This window comes from Pezoporus flaviventris, unplaced genomic scaffold, assembly GCF_033815535.1.
Source record: "Pezoporus flaviventris isolate CSIRO_AGI_PZ_B2104156 unplaced genomic scaffold, CSIRO_AGI_Pfla_v1 ptg000015l, whole genome shotgun sequence".
Classification (NCBI taxonomy): Eukaryota; Metazoa; Chordata; class Aves; order Psittaciformes; family Psittacidae; genus Pezoporus; species Pezoporus flaviventris.
This window is the reverse complement of record NW_026892563.1, coordinates 37,726,114-37,739,824: the sequence shown is the minus strand read 5'-3', so window position 1 is coordinate 37,739,824 and position 13,711 is coordinate 37,726,114. Positions and strand designations below refer to the sequence as shown.

The window sequence follows — 13,711 nt, the reverse complement described above, 5'->3', positions numbered from 1 at the left end:
AAATATCCTTAGCATCACATTCAGTCACCAAACACAACTCCTACTCGGTGGTACTAAACCAACTGCACAGTTCCTCCAAATCATGTGCAGTCTTTGATTCTAAAATCCAGGACAGATCCCTTGGAATACTGTCATTTTTGCAGCCTTCTCCCAGTCTTCCTTTTATTGCCTGTTCTCACATAAATCTAACTCAGACTCAGTCCTATCTCATGACACTACTGTAGGTACACGATGCAAAAATAAAAATTGTGGTGTATGTCCAAAGATAATCCTGCATATGCTCCTCCTTATAGAATAACAGAATGATTTGGGTTGGAAAGGACCTTAAGATCATCCAGTTCCAACCCCCTGCCATGCACAGGGGGGCCTCACACTAGACCACGTTACCCAAGACTCCATCCAACCTGGCCTTGAACACTGCCAGGGATGGAGCACGCACCACTTCTTTGGGCAACCTGTTCCAGTGCCTCACCACCCTCACAGTAAAGAGCTTCTTCCTTGTACCTAACCTGAACTTCCTGTTTAATGTATATGCTCATACACTTCTTTATGAGTCTTGTCACTGAGAAACACTTTGGTAGCATTAGCCAAGTTTTCTGGCTAAATTTGCAAATACCCATCTCTTTTATAGTGTACTTCATGTCATTTCCAGTTCTTCTCCATTCTAAATACAAACCCGACCTGTTTGATTCTTACAGACTTCATGTCTCAGGTTAAACCTGACAGGAAATTTCCCTCCACACATCTGTAGAATGAACAGATGTCATGCTCTCACTGTTCAAAAGTTAGAGTTTTTAGAATACAAAAGGAAATACCTTGTGCTCTTTACTTTTTCTACTCTGCTTGTATCTTGAGATAATGTATCATTTTACTGACACCCAACTTTTCTTCCTCTGCTGGTAAACTCGTGATTATGTCATTATCCCTGTAATAACACTCTAATCTTCTCCTCATAATCTTCTCTTCCTCTACCAAAATCCCATTAGATATCCTTTCTAGCACAGCTTGTATTATTTCAAAGCTCAGTTATGAACTACTTCACCATGCGTGCATAGCCACGCAATTAAACCTCACCAAGATTAGGGAGCTAGCAAAACAAAATCATTCAGAAGCTCCAAGAAAATAACTTGCTTACTCTCAGTATATGCTTCATTTTGAATTGCCACTTTAATGGTGAGGTGTTTACTGATACAGTAGGTAATGTGCCCATAAAGCATCAACATTGACAAAATTCACTTCTAAAACCAACCACGTGACCAGAAATCAGCTTTAGAAGCCTCTCTAGATTTTAAAATCAATTCTCAGAAAAATACATTTGTACAATAATAGCAGATGAGATTAATTTTATCTTGAAATAACATGGCCAGTGTGTTCTGTAAGAGTTAGAAGAATCAGACCCTAACTTTTGGTATACAAAAGCTGTCAGAACTCAAACTCGAGATGCTTTCTGAATCATTCAGGGATTAAGTGATAATTTGGTTGCAAAGCAATATTTGTGCTGCAAATTAATCTCAACAGCTATGCAGCCCCTTAAAGGGCTCCAGGCTTTCCTCTTCTACATAAAGCATGTTACATATATATGTTTGATTTTCACAACTTAACCTTTTTACATTGGATTATATTTCAGTGTCGGTTCTCAATGGTCCCCTTATTTAGATGTAACGCCACAAAACATGCATGAAAAACATCCTCCTCAAATGTAGAAAAGACTTCTTTATACATCAGTAATGAAATTAGTGATGAGAACCACCAAGTAAGTGTGATCTCACTTTTTTAGCACATAACTTCCAAATACACCACATACTCAGGTAAAAACCTTTAAGGAAATGTATTTTAACAGTTGGAAATGGGAGAGGTAACAAGATTTTATACACATGGGCCTTTATTGAGAAGTTTGTTAAAGAGCTAAAAAGCAGGATCTACAGAAGTTAGCTTGGGATTTCTTTTTGGTTTGTATTTTTCAAGTAAACTTTGTTCTTTATCTGCATTTCTTATTTATGTAACTAAAAGGCACAAGAATATAAAGTTTAAGTCCTAAAGCGTTCATAGGCTCCATAAACGTGTCTGACTTGTCAAGTTGAAGATTCTTGGATAAATAACAAGCAAAAAAGAAAAAGCTTAGAGAAAGTTTGAAAACCTTTCTGAGCTTTAAATCACGCTTAAGAAATTCCACCACTCATTAGGGTTTTAAATTAAATTGTGGCATATATACTCATACTCTCTTTATTACGAGAATGAGCAGCAATACCTGTTGTACATAACTACTTGGAACTGTTTCAAAGCTAGCAGCTTTTACTAATATGCTCCTAACCAATTAAGTTAAGTGCTTTGCAGGGCTACTTCAAATTGCATTAATACCTCTGGACAACACCCCTGAATTATCAAGTGGTACTACACTCAACTCAACTGTACAGCTCTAAATTCAGGTCCTTCAGAGATGTACTCAGGGCTCTTTCACAGAAGAATTCGACATTCACAGAGACTGAAGGGCCCAGGAAGGAACGTTGTTGCACAAATCAGTGCAGAGTCTTGAATCATTTCTGTAGGGACTGTGGCTAGATTATGAAAGAAGACACAAAACACAAAGGCCATGCCAATCAGGCTAAAGCTTGTTTGGAGATAGAATGGGAGGAGCTGCTTTGTCCACCTGATTCCCCACAGACCACATCTTCCCTCATATCTGCAGTTGCAAAAACTGCAGAAGCATCTTCCTCTCCAGTTCCTCCACCGCTTGCTCACTGCATGAGGGATGCACTACACGCACCTGACCTTAGCAAGGGAATCACAAGAGGTGGCCAAAAAGAGCTCAGGGTCCATAATGGATTTTGAGCATGCTAGGATGACAAATGGCATGATTCCAGCTCAGTTGTAGAACCAGACTACAGGCTACGTAACTTTGACATGGAAGAAGTGGGAAGTTTTGGAGCAGAACTTTGCTCAAGATCTGAACAGTAAAGTAAAGCTAGTTTTTGTTCCTGCTACAGATAGGAGCAGATTACCTGTTCTCGACCTGGAGGTAGCACCCATTTCACTTGTTAACCAAAACGTGCATTAGTATGACAGCAAGAAGCAGTACAACCAGCCCCTTGTTACCAATCCAGTAAGATTTCCTGCTCACACATGAGGCAGCAAAACCCATTTCAGACTTACCTCAGAGACTATCGACGTGAAGCTGCTGCCGAAGTGTACGTGCTTATGCACCTCACTGCCATTGGCGGTCAGAAGCCATTCCCCAAAAGCTCTCTGCTCGCTCACTGACTGGTTGCCATGGCTCTGATTAGCTGAGAGCTCTTGGAGATCCCAGTGGTAGGGAGGAGTTGCGCCCACCAACGCGATGAGGATGGCTTCAGTGGCCACATAGAGCTGGCATCAAAGACAAAAACCATCAAAGACGCTAAACATGAATCATCTGCAGCTGCATCAAATCCATATTAAGAAATAATCCTATTTTATATTCACCTTCTATCAATACAAGGTGCCATGTATAGCCCCCATTACCAAATATCACACACTACAGAACCACAACACAGTGGTTTATTGCACTTGTTAATCTGTTGATTATTGAAGAGAAAAGAAGTTCCCCTCCTGACACCCTTCCCTCAGTCAGAGGCCCCCTAACTCACACACAGCAAGTAAACCATCTGGATATTATTAGTACTAAGGAGATAAAATACAACTGTTATTTAATGCAAGCATATTACTCTGTTGTATCCTCTTCTTCCACCTGTGTTCATTTCTCTAATTTGATATTTGGAACAGATCTGCTCCTCATTATCCCTTATCTAAACTTTCCCAGTTTTACCAAAATTAAATCTTTCCTTTTTTTTTTAAATCTTCTGTGAACCTCTTTTACTGTAAAAAATAAAAATAAAAAATTTGTACTGACACGAGGTCTAAATAAAGCAAATTAATAATTTTAGCACTGTTTAGGAAAGAATAAATAAAATTGCTGGAAACCAGACATTTCAAGCCTGGTATAGAGCTGCCCCACTGCTGACTGTGAATGATGAGCATTCACAGGCCACTGCTTTAACAGACTACATTACAACTGGCTTAAAACCCACGTGCTTTTAGACCTGTTGGAACACAGAAGTGGCACAAGTTCTACAACACAAGACAATATAAAGGCTGAGAGACAAAAAGAGTTGCTGTTAACAACACAAAGACCCCTTACTCGCCAAATAAAACCACCTCTTGTCTCAAGCTCTCACTGTGGAACAGTAACCCAACACAGTATCTCCTGAAAAACAAGCAAACAAAAAGTCCTGTCACTTATCCTGCTATGTTTCCCATTAAAAAAAACCCAAACCCTCAGGCATGTCACTCCATCCCTCAAACGCCACTTCAGCCACCTCCTGAATGCAGTCCTTGCTCTGCTCTTAGCATCTCCTCCATTCGTTCTTGGGAAGAATGTACCTGCAGGGAGGTGTTCTCTCAGAAGGCTGCTACAAAAACAAGTCTCAAACCTGGAAAGACCATAGATAGGCACAAAAAAAAGTCTGAGGAGCACTGAATTTTGATGTAAGCACCCCCAGGTAATCTGATTCTGCTCTGTACAGCAGTTACACCCAGACCTAAAAGAGAATTGCCACTAAACTAACAGAGACCCTCCGAGTTATTACCTGAAAGCATTTTGTTTCCATGAGCTCCTTTTTGCATTCTACATGAGAAAACTATTTACCTCCCGCCACAGTTCAAGAAAATCAATCTGTTTCAACTTTTTAGCATGAAATTATTGAATAATCAAAATGAATTTAGAAGAAAATCCACAATCTCTTTACTCTGTTATTAAGCTAAAGGACAACTAGACAGACTACGATGAAAAGTACAAGAACTCATCTAGGAAAGAAAGCAATGACTAAGATTACATGGGGAAAGAGGTGTTAAAAAGCTAAGTGTCCATGCTGCTAGGGATGTGTGACTGCAGTACTCAAGAACAGTTTGAAATGAGAATTCCAGGTGATGATCAGTGATGCATCCCTGTGCTCTGACTCACTCAGACAATTCCGCATCAGGACTAAGTAATAACATCTTTGCTTTTGTCTTGTGAAATAATAAACATACTTTTGAAGTAGTTCAGGAAATGAAACCCTCAAAGCACTTGGTTTAGAGAGCACAAGCATAATGCTTTTCATTTTCGTTTTGAGGTGAAACCTACCCCACCTGCAAAAAACTAAATCAAAATACAAGTGGCAGCAGCACGCAAAGAAACACTACAGAGGGTTTTCAATGAAAAAAATTTACCCTTAAGCATCCTAGTGGCTACAGTAAGCAAGGATATGTAAGCAAAGATAGAAACACTTTCAACTGACCTGTTGAATCAGGAAATGCATGAATAAGGACATGTTTTGGTGTTATCCAATCGTAGGAATAGTCAAGAAAGTTAAATGACATTAAGTATCAAGACTCCTCAGTTGAACACCAGCAGTACAGCTCCATCAATGCCATGCCAGGAGTGCCACTCCACTCTTTTTATGTAAAGAAGGACTTATATGAGGCCCAAGCAAAAAAAGTGCCAGAAGTTCCCATCCCAGTTTACAAATACATTACAAACCAGCCCAGGACTGAACTCTCTCAATGGCATTATAGGATAACATGAAGAAAACATCAGGAACTGCTGGTAAAAGAAGGCAAAAATTGCGGGCCAACAAGTAGCAGGCACAACGTAGTCCTGCTTCAACAGGCAGGATTATTCTTCTGTCTGCATTTCACCTTTCTCTCCTATCTTTCAGCCTCCTTTGGCTAAAAATATAACTGAGTCACAGCTTTGTAAGAGGTCAAAGTCCTCACCTTAGCACTCTGGTCTGGGACACTGCCAAAGAATAGTGGGTGAGCCTCTTGGTCTCAGAGGGAGTTCACCTAAGACTATGAGAAAAGCATTCTCAGCTGTGCCTCGACTTCCTTGCTACCAAAGGACTAAAGCTTTTAACATGGTAAAAAGATGCAATAAAAGCATAGACCGTATGCTAAATTTTGGTGTTTATTGCATCAGAAGTTTCTGACATTTAAATATCCAGACAAAAAGAAGGACATTGCTGGTATTTACTGCGCGTAGTTCTGGTGTCCTCAGCATAAGAGGGACATGGAGCTGCTGGAACAAGTCCAGAGGAGGCCACGAGGATGCTCAGGGGCTGCAGCACTTCTCGTATGAAGACAGGCTGAGAAACTTGGGGCTGTTCAGCCTGGAGAAGAGAAGCTGTGTGGAGACTTCAGAGCAGCTTCCAGTATCTTAAGGGGCCTGCAAGGATACTGGAGAGGGACCCTTCATCAGGGACTGTAGTGATAGGACAAGGGGTGATGGGTTCAACCTGAAACAGGGGAAGTTCACGTTAGATATAACGAAGAAGTTCTTTACTGTGAGCATGGTGAGGCACTGGAACAGGTTGCCCAAAGAAGTGGTGAATGCTCCATCCCTGGCAGCGTTAGGCCAAGTTGGACAGAGCCTTGGGTGACATGGTCCAGTGTGAGGTGTCCCTGCCCATAGCAGGGGGTTAGAAGAAGATGATCTTACGGTCCATTCCAACCAAAGCTATCCCATGATTTTATGATGTGTATAAGCTGCACAAGCAGAAAGCTGGAATAAGCTATGCATACAACTCTCTTCAGCTTTCCTTACCCAAGGATCTCAAAAGCTTCATTGTGCCTTCCAAGGCAAATTCTTAACACCCTTTCCCCTCAAAGCTCAGCAGGATTAGCAAAATAACCAGGTGAACACAAATACAATGTTTAACCCGGTTAAATCCCAAACTTAGAGGTAATACTGTAAACAGACAAGACCTAGAAAACAGATCCTATTGCTCTAGAGGGACTCCAGTCCCACTGGGCTGACACTTTGAAACAGCAAGCAGAGGTTTTACTCAATGCAAACAATGTGCATGAAGCACTATAATACCTCTAGGCAATATGTCAAGGTGTATATAATTATATAGTAGGTGTACAGAGGTTAACTACTTCAGAAAACTCCCAAAACCAAGTTGATGGTGTGGCTTGCTTATGGAAAAAGCCAGGTAATTTATTGCCTACAAAACACAGGAAATTAGACTGTGTACGCATGGAAATGGAAGGGAGATAATGTGTCATAATACAAATATTTTTAATCCATAGTCTTTGCTATGCAGTAGAATTGTTAACTCCGAGGCTCAATTTCCAAGGGTGCCAAGAGGGCAGTCGGGCTAGGTGGAATATCTCAGCAGTCTACCAGGCTGAAAGCCATCTTGATTAATGCAGAAGATAGGATTGCTTCAGCTCCCACTGAATCCAAACACCAGCCACTGCAGAAAATATTTTATGTAACAATAACCTTATTGTTACCAATGTAAAAACATCTCCCCATACGTTTTACCCACACTCCATACGAAGACAACAATCACCACTGACATTGTGCCTCCCAGGCACCTTCCAACCCAGCTGTTAAAAAGACATTGCAAAAGCAAATTCAGCCACAGCTACAGAGCCCCAGAGCCAGTTCCTTCTGACAACTTCACTCTTTACACAGCACGCAGCCCTCACTTTTTAAAATAGATTCTTTTATTTTTTTAATAGACACAACAATCTGCTTCCTTCCCTGTGTTGCTAGGCCTTCAGAATGCCCTCTCCCAAAACTCATGCATCTTGCTATGCCCATCAGCAGTAATTCTGTTAAGATCTTTACAACAGCACACTGAACAGGCATCTTCTAGGACTAGACAGAAACTGAAGTCAGCCCGGTAAGTTAAGCTGCAAAAACTGACTGGATGGATGTGTTGATACAGATGTATACACACAGAACATGTGACTGCAATGTCCGAGTGAATCTAGTGATGATTAGAAGAGCAAAAGACCTAGCAGCTGTGAATGACACTTTGAGAACTACCTAAATAAAGAGCTCAATTACATGTGCTTTGCAGTTCAGATGCACCTGAAGAATGGAAGGTCCCAAAGCTGCAGCTCATGTTTGATGCCTCAAGCTCACTCTGACCACACTTTCCCCCTGAACACAAGCCATAAATTGGAGAGTGCACTGGGTTAGATTAAGACACAACAGAATTTTGAGGGAAGACTGAGATGTAGGCAGCTGATAAGGTATTCATGACACCCCCTTCACTCAGGATGATTTCTGGAAAAGTGACAACAAGTTAACTATTTAAAAGAGTCTTAGCACCTAAATCATTGAAATTAAATGTAACAGGTGACTGAAGTAGTACACTTTCTCCCTTCAGAGATGGGCCATGCACAAATGGAGCAAATGGGTTTTCACTTAGAAGTTCCACCAATTTTGAGGTGGAGATATTCTTAGCTAAATGAGCAGCAGTATCTCTTTGTGTGATTAGTTTACATACTTACACTCACCTTGCTTATTTTGCTTCCCAAGCAGGAGTAAGCTATACCAAAAGAAGGAACTACATTCAGTGATGCAACTACTCTAAAAGGCTTCATCGCTTCTGCGAGTAAAGCAACACCATCCTTTAGCATGTTCCAAGTAAGATGCAATGCACAAAAAGATGTAGGAATAAGAAGCTTACCTCAAGAAATAAAAATTTTGGCCCCTCCTTTTTATGTCTGTATTCATGCCATGTTTGAAACCACACCTCTGTGTAAGAGGCTGCACATCTGACACACATTCTGTAACTTTCTTGAGAATCTGAGGGACTTAAAACTTTTACTTCTCCCATAGACATCAAGAAAAAAAAGCCAAACAGGAAGGTAATCAAAGGAAGGTACACAGCAATTCTGCAAATCATTTTTCTATCTGCCACCTTGCTTACGTACCTTACAGGTACTTATAGTTGAACTCAGGCACACTGCAAGTAATTTTGGGTAAACAGCATACCTGTCATGAAGCCTCTGGAATAACTTCAACACCCTATACTAGCAATCTGTGCTAAAGCCACCTTTTCCCTTCATTTTAAATTGTTCATTACATTTCAGATTGGGTTTGTACTTTCTATTCAGATAAAGCCCTATTCAGGGACTGGGAATAAGTTGCCCAATGCATGATCACTTCTGGCTAGTTCAAAGAACAGCTTAATAGACTCACACAAATGTAAGTATTAAGCTAAGACTTGCTGACAAACTATTTTATTACCATCATTACAACTACAGAGTGATGTCTCATGCCACTAAAGACACAGAATGTGTATATGGGGGCGGTAGATAAAAATAATGCCAAGAAACAGAGTCATAGCCTTGTCAAAAAATGAGGCTATGCCTGGGATCACATCTCTATCCTATCTGCAGACAGGCACCACTACTGTAGAATTATTTTGGGACGAGCCTGCCTTACTTAAGCCACAAGCCCCAGAATCTCCTTTCCCTTAAAACACTTGTGCAGTTGGGCTGTTTAAAAGCAGCTTTCTGCATTGGGATATTCCAATGATAGATATTATACATGATCTTGCTGCCAACAGCAAAGAGATATTAGCAGCACTACTCATTAGAGCTGCACTGCATCAAGAATGCCTTTGCCTTAAACCAAACTATTATTCAAGAAACTTGATGTTACCGTCCTGTTTTTCCATCTTCCCTTCAGCTAATAATAAGTTGGAGAGAAAGAAACACCACCTTGGTAATTATCCAGACTGCTGCGCAATACACATTACCCAACTTCAGGCAAAACCTTTTTCAGCTGTGCAAACAATACCTCCCTTTTCAACTCCAACATGTTTTAACATGCCTTTTAATAGAGTAAAACACATTTCCATTCTCAGATTTCTGCAGGTTTAAAAGACACCATTCTTTAATAATGCTTCAATAGAATTTCTTCAGAAGGTAGTGAACACTTTTCTAGTAATCAATAGGTATCAAGCAATGACTTTTAGTTCAAAGTAATGTCCTAAGTATTCCAAGAGTTATCAGCTTCCCTTTACTCCTCTCTCACCCTCTTAAAGATACAGTGGAAAGGCAAGACTAATCTGGCCTCAAATTCATGTTGTCAGACTATCCCTACATTCTTTCAGATAATTTCTGTCTTCAGGTAATTCCACAGATTTCAGGAAAAAAAAAAGTTTCTCTACATTAACTGTTGTCACTCCATTATGAAGTTATCAGAACATTCCTAGAAGTCTTCCAAAGTCCCATTAAGTTGGTAGTGGCTAAGCCAGGATTACCTTAATACAATAACAGCTCAATGAGTTAATGAGTAACACTGGCAGGTAGCAGAGCAGTAATACAGATCGGCAAAGAAATGAAAGCAGCAGCCTGTAAGACTTAAACTTAATCTAGTTTTACGCTGATGACGTGCAAACCCATTTTTGTGACTACAAGCAACCTGCAGGTTTTTCGCCACTGTCAGTAAGCTCATTCCACAGGTCAAGAACCAGTACACTGAAGCCCATTGACTACCATGTGGAAAGCCTCCCCCATGCAGACACAGTTGTTTGATACAACTTGGCTGAAAGAAGCTCTGTGAACTAAACTATGTTTGTAATTTGAATTCAGAGTCAAGATACATCGGCATCTCAGTACGAGTACATGGCAGAAGTAGTTTACTGGAGAAATCTGTACGAGCAGAAAACCACTAAAATGTTGGAAAATACCTAGAAAGTATGAAATTCAAAAGATGAGAAAGATGAATCAATGAAAAGGCACAAAAGCCTTTCAAGGAAAGCAAGAACATCTGCTGGGGATCTTATGGGGCGGGGAAAGCAGAGTTTAAGCTCAGTATATCAGAATCAGTGATGAAGGGACTTGACACAGTAGACAAAAGCAGTTCACACCCATATGGTATTCTTATCTCCAAGTACATAGAAAGGGTTTTTTTATACTAATAGGCAAATGTGAAAACACAAAGCAACTGAGGGAGAACATGGGAAGGGACAGGGAAACAAGCAATTGTGGCACCCATACCCACCTGGACAAAGCCCTCAAGAGCTTCCCACTACAGATAAATGCCTGGATGAGCTTCCCTGCATGCACAGCTCTTGTCCCAACCATGTGGTGAGCTGGTGGGTGCAGGAGTGAGGAAGTTGAGACCCTGAGCCCATGAGGGGCTACACAACCATACCCGACCACAGCTCAGATTCAACCGGGGTATAAAAGAGACCAGAGGCACATGGAGTCAGTCCTCCTTGGAGGAGTGGGCCTGAAGTTGGGGACTCTCCCCTTGGGTCAGTACACTATCCAAGGTAACATGACATGTTACCTCCCTTTTTAGGTGAGGGTGATTGCACATTTTGGATCACTGACCATGAAGTTTAAGAATCAGCAGTGTGGTGCCAAAACCATGGGACATACCGAATCTGCAGTCAGTGTTGGTGGAGCTTTGAGTTTGCACAAAAATTTCACTTAGCTTCAATTTATTGGTTCTGTGACAGCAATAAAAGAGAATAATCAGCTCATGGCAGAACCAGTGACAGAAACTAACAGCTCTTCTGCAGCCAGATGGTGCATCTTGTCCACTAAAGGAGCCCATGATTACCTAGCTCTATGGTGTCACATCCCAGTGACACATTATGTAACTTGGCACCAATAAAGGAACACAGAAAGCAATCAAACACCCAAGCAGGAACCAGTTGTGCAAGTCCAAATCTATTCACAGACTGACAGACAAACTTCACATCCAAATCCTCTACAAACTCCTGCGCCTGCATGATCTGAAGCAAAGAATCCTATCAGTCAGGGGATGGCAAAGTTCAAGAATTAAAGGTAACTTAAGAAGAAAGAAAAAGCCTGCAAACCTGACAACTTTTTCCTTTAGTTATTCTGAATTAGTTCCAAGATTTGTAAAGATCTTTCTTTACTTCTGCCAGTAGAAATGCAAGCTAAACCAGTAAAGAGAAAAAGCAGGCATCTGAATTTTCTGTGGTCATAGAATCTGCTTAATACTTCTGTCTGTCCCCTAGCTGCCCAGATAAGATTAGAGCTGTTCAGCATGGAGAAGAGAAGCTGTGCAGAGACTTCAGAGCAGCTTCCAGTATCCGAAGGGGGCTACAAGGATGCTGGGGAAGGACTCTTCATCAGGGACTGTAGTGACAGGTCAAGAGGTGACGGGCTCAAACTGAAACGGGAAGTTCAGGTTAGACATACGGAAGAAGTTCTTTACTGTGAGGGTGGTGAAGCACTGGAATGGGTTGCCTAAGGAAGTTGTGAATGCTCCACCCCTGGCAGCGTTCAAGGCCAGGTTGGACAGAGCCTTAGGTGACATGGCAGTGGCAGGGGGTTGAAACTAGGTGATCTTCAGGTCCTTTCCAACCCAAATCATTCTATGATTCAATGACACTTAAGTTTGTCCCCCTCTTCCCTCCTACAGCTAGGTAGGTTTCCACAGTGGCAGTAACCCAGTGCTCCTCAGCCTAGCTGAATTCACTAACTGTTAAGTTTTAACACTAAGTAAACTAAACCTCTCTCAGATTTAAACTACACTTTATGTCTTGACCTAACTGTAGAGATGCACATATTATCCTCATCTCCCCTCCGCACCCCAAAGGGAGCAGGAACAAAGAGGAAGCAAAGCTGAAAACAAAGACAAACCTGGTTGCAGAGCATATCACTTGGTCATGGAGCCTCTGAACAACATTATAGCTCTCCACTATTACTTTGGACTCCAATTTTATTATGAAACTTAAGAAAGCCACAGTTTTGCATCTCACAGATTACAAATGTGACTACCCAAAACATAAAGCCTTGTCCAAACACCTGATGCTGAGACCCTACATCCTAAGAGTTAAGTCAAGGCAAACCAAAGCACCATAACCAATCACAGGCCATCAACTGATTAGATGAGAGCTTCCGCACAGAGGTACCTGCGACCTCTGCTTTTTAAACGCTTCCACCACAAACAAGCCACACACAACCTAGAATTCACTCCCCGAGGCCACCGCCTCTAGGTCGCGCAGGATTCCCAGCACAGCCTATGACAGCAGTCGCTGCCTTCCAGTCTAGCTCATGGAAACCTCAGTTTAATTCCACCCCACTGCAGCTCACAAACTGCACACTCCCAATTTGCTCACCGAGTGAGACAAAGCATAACCCCTAAGGCAACAGCCAGCGTCATGCACTCGCCCCACATTCACTTGGGTGCGTGCCCTCCTCCCGGCACCGCATCCCCTGGGGAAAGGGGCAGGACGGGCAGGCTATGTCTCACCTGCAGGAGCACGGCCAGCAGGACGCACAGGTACACCTGGTAGGGCCCCATCTGCCCCACCAGCGGGAACGCCTCCTCCACCTCCATCCCGCTCTCCCACCCGACGCGCAGCTCCGGCCGCCCGACAGCGCATTCCCGGCCCGGGGCGGGGCGCGGAGCGGAGCAGCCGCGGCGTCCTCACTGAAGAAGAGGAGCAGGAGGAAGAAAGGGCGGGATGCGGCACTCGCACGCAGGCGCCGGGATGGGGAGGAAACGGCCCGCCCCGGGCCGCGCGCGCAGAGATTCCTCCTTCCCGAGCGCCAGGCTGGGAAGCGGAAGCGCGGCCAGTGCCGCGTTCCTGGGATGAGGACCAGTGCGAGCGCCCGTCCCCCGTGTTAAATGAGGGCGGGGGATGCTATTGGCTGCCCTCGGGGTCCGAAGGGGGGTGTGTGGATGGATAAGGGCTCTGGGGTGGGTGTAAGGGATGTGAGGGATCTGGGGTGTGGGTGAGCCAAGAGGTGTAAGGGATGTGTGGGATCTGGGGTGTGGATGGGCGAAGAGGTGTAAGGGATGTGTGGGATCTGGGGTGTGGATGGGTGAAGAGGTGTAAGGGATGTGTGGGATCTGGGGTGTGGATGGGCGAAGAGGTGTAAGGGATGTGTGGGATCTGGG

General features: G+C 42.8%; 1 protein-coding gene across 4 annotated transcripts in view; it reads right to left on the bottom strand.

Annotated features, from left to right (window-relative positions):
- SLC22A15 (solute carrier family 22 member 15) overlaps positions 1 to 13,388 on the bottom strand; it is a 38,401-nt gene extending 25,013 nt beyond the window's left edge. For all 4 annotated transcript variants that reach the window (XR_009743501.1, XM_061454040.1, XM_061454042.1 and 1 more), the window contains exons 1-2: positions 13,061 to 13,388; positions 3,151 to 3,363 (exon numbers count right to left, since the gene is read on the bottom strand). Coding sequence is in view for 3 of the 4 variants with exons in the window: in XM_061454040.1 (XP_061310024.1) it covers positions 3,151 to 3,363; positions 13,061 to 13,147 (300 nt within the window). In the remaining variant the exon portion in view is untranslated. The remainder of the gene's footprint in view (positions 1 to 3,150; positions 3,364 to 13,060) is intronic.
- Between the last annotated feature and the right edge of the window lie 323 nt (positions 13,389 to 13,711).